This window comes from Calidris pugnax, unplaced genomic scaffold (genome assembly GCF_001431845.1).
Source record: "Calidris pugnax isolate Ruff unplaced genomic scaffold, ASM143184v1 scaffold13, whole genome shotgun sequence".
NCBI lineage: Eukaryota > Metazoa > Chordata > Aves > Charadriiformes > Scolopacidae > Calidris > Calidris pugnax.
The window spans coordinates 19,486,131-19,488,011 of NW_015090810.1; the positions used below are offsets into that span (position 1 = coordinate 19,486,131).

Sequence of the window (1,881 nt, forward strand, 5' to 3'; positions counted from 1 at the left end):
TGAACTGGCCAGTAATATACTGTCTGTGAGCTAATATAGCTCAGGATATATTCACTGCCATTGAGATTCACTTAGATAGCAGTGTTTGTTCATGTAGTGGTTTATCTGTGTATGAAGAAGTGAGCAGGAGTTAAAGTGCAACTGCAATCACATATAGTAAATCCAATTTATATTAATATTCCTCCAACCTAATAGCTGGCAAATACACGTTTCTGCACTTCTAGCAGTCTGCCTTAATTTGTTTCTGTCAAACGTCAAGCAAACATTTTATCATAGGTTTGTGGGTTGTTTGTTTTTTTTTTCTAAAACAACCCAAACATATCACCACTGAAGGTCATAGAGGTGAATATTTTTAGAAAGTTTACTCTTCACACGCTTAATCAAGACCATCATACTTTACTTGCTTTCTGCCAACCGTTACTAAAGCCATCCACAGTCTTCGAAATCCAAGTGTTATGAAGTGGAAATGCCTGTTCAGGAAAGAGCTCTGGTACGACCGAGTCTCGATGACAGGCTTAATCCCAAGCTCAGTGGAAACTCAGTTGTGCTCCTTTTTCTCCCTGAGGTAGTTAAAGAGGACATCCAGCCCCCCCTCGACGACCTCGGGCAGGGGCCGGGACAAGGGGTTGTGGGCGATGTGGAGGCCCTTGTCCATGGGGTTCCACGCGATGCGTTGCAGCCGGCGCAGCAGGTAGAGGTCATCTGGGAGAGTCTGTATGGCGTTGTAATCGACGTTTAGTAACTCCAGAGTGGTGAGGAAGCAGAGGGACCGTGGCAGGCTGCGTATGTTGTTATTCTCTATGATAAAGATTTGCAGATTGACCAGATACTGGACACTCTCTGCGATGCTTTCAAGCCTGTTGGACCCTAGGTGCAAGAAGTCCAAGTTCCTCAGTGCGTAAATGCAGAGGGGAATTTGCACAAAGTGGTTGTTGCTGAGGTTCAGTTTTCTCAAACTTGTCAGGTCCGTGAAGCTCAAAGGCAGTTGTGAGATGCAGTTGTGCGAGAGGCTCAAAACCTCCAGCTTCCTGCACAAGCTGAGCTCTGCTGGCACCTCTGTCAGGCAGTTCATATTGACGAACAAGACCTTCAGGTTCCTCAGCAGCCCAATCTCTTTAGGCAGACACTTCAGGCAGTTGCCACCCAAGTTCAGCACTACCAGCCTGTCCAGTTTCCCCAGCGAAGGAGGAATCACCACCAGCTGGTTGCGTGAAAGGTTCAGTTTCTGCACCTCGGGCAGTCCCCACAAGAAGTCAGGCGTGCTGGTCATCCCTTTCATTATGAGGCTCAAGCTGACATAACGCAACCCCCGTTTCAGCAGTGACTTAGGCTCTTTCCCTGAGAGAAGAGCATCTTCCCACGCAGGCAACTTTGGACCTTTCCTCAGAAAAACCATGCTGCTTCGCCGCTCGTTCTTTGAGTGCTCAGTTCCCATAACACCCTGGATCCCTCCTGGGAGATGAAGTGAGGTTTTCTTCCTGTGCAAGTGCTACACCAACACGCAAATGCCAACCGGGGATGACAGCTTGCAGGAGGCGGGAAAGTCAAAGCAAGGAGACAAGGAGGAGCCTGTGAAGTGCATCTCAGTCCACCGAGGCAGTTTCCATGGCTGCTGAGGGAAAGTTTCACTTTTGGGGGCTTATGACGGTCTTGGTGCACAGTCTGTAATGAAATACTTGCTCCTGACTTGTGAGCAAACCTGTTCAATTCAAACTGAATGCCACAAGGCAGCTGTCACTGTCATTTGGCCTGGGCTTTATTGGACAGATATGTGTCTTCACTGCAAAAAGGTCACAAGGATGCTGTATATAACTTCACCATGTCAGCTTTCTTGGATATCTGGTACATACCATGGCTGCAGGACAATTAACAAGAGTGACT

At 47.7% G+C, this 1,881-nt stretch overlaps 1 protein-coding gene across 1 annotated transcript; it reads right to left on the reverse strand.

Annotated features, from left to right (window-relative positions):
• Positions 1–538: 538 nt before the first annotated feature.
• On the reverse strand, positions 539–1,582 carry LRRC30 (leucine rich repeat containing 30). The gene is given in 1 exon segment (XM_014938478.1): positions 539–1,582. A coding segment is annotated over 1 exon segment (1,044 nt).
• Positions 1,583–1,881: the final 299 nt, after the last annotated feature.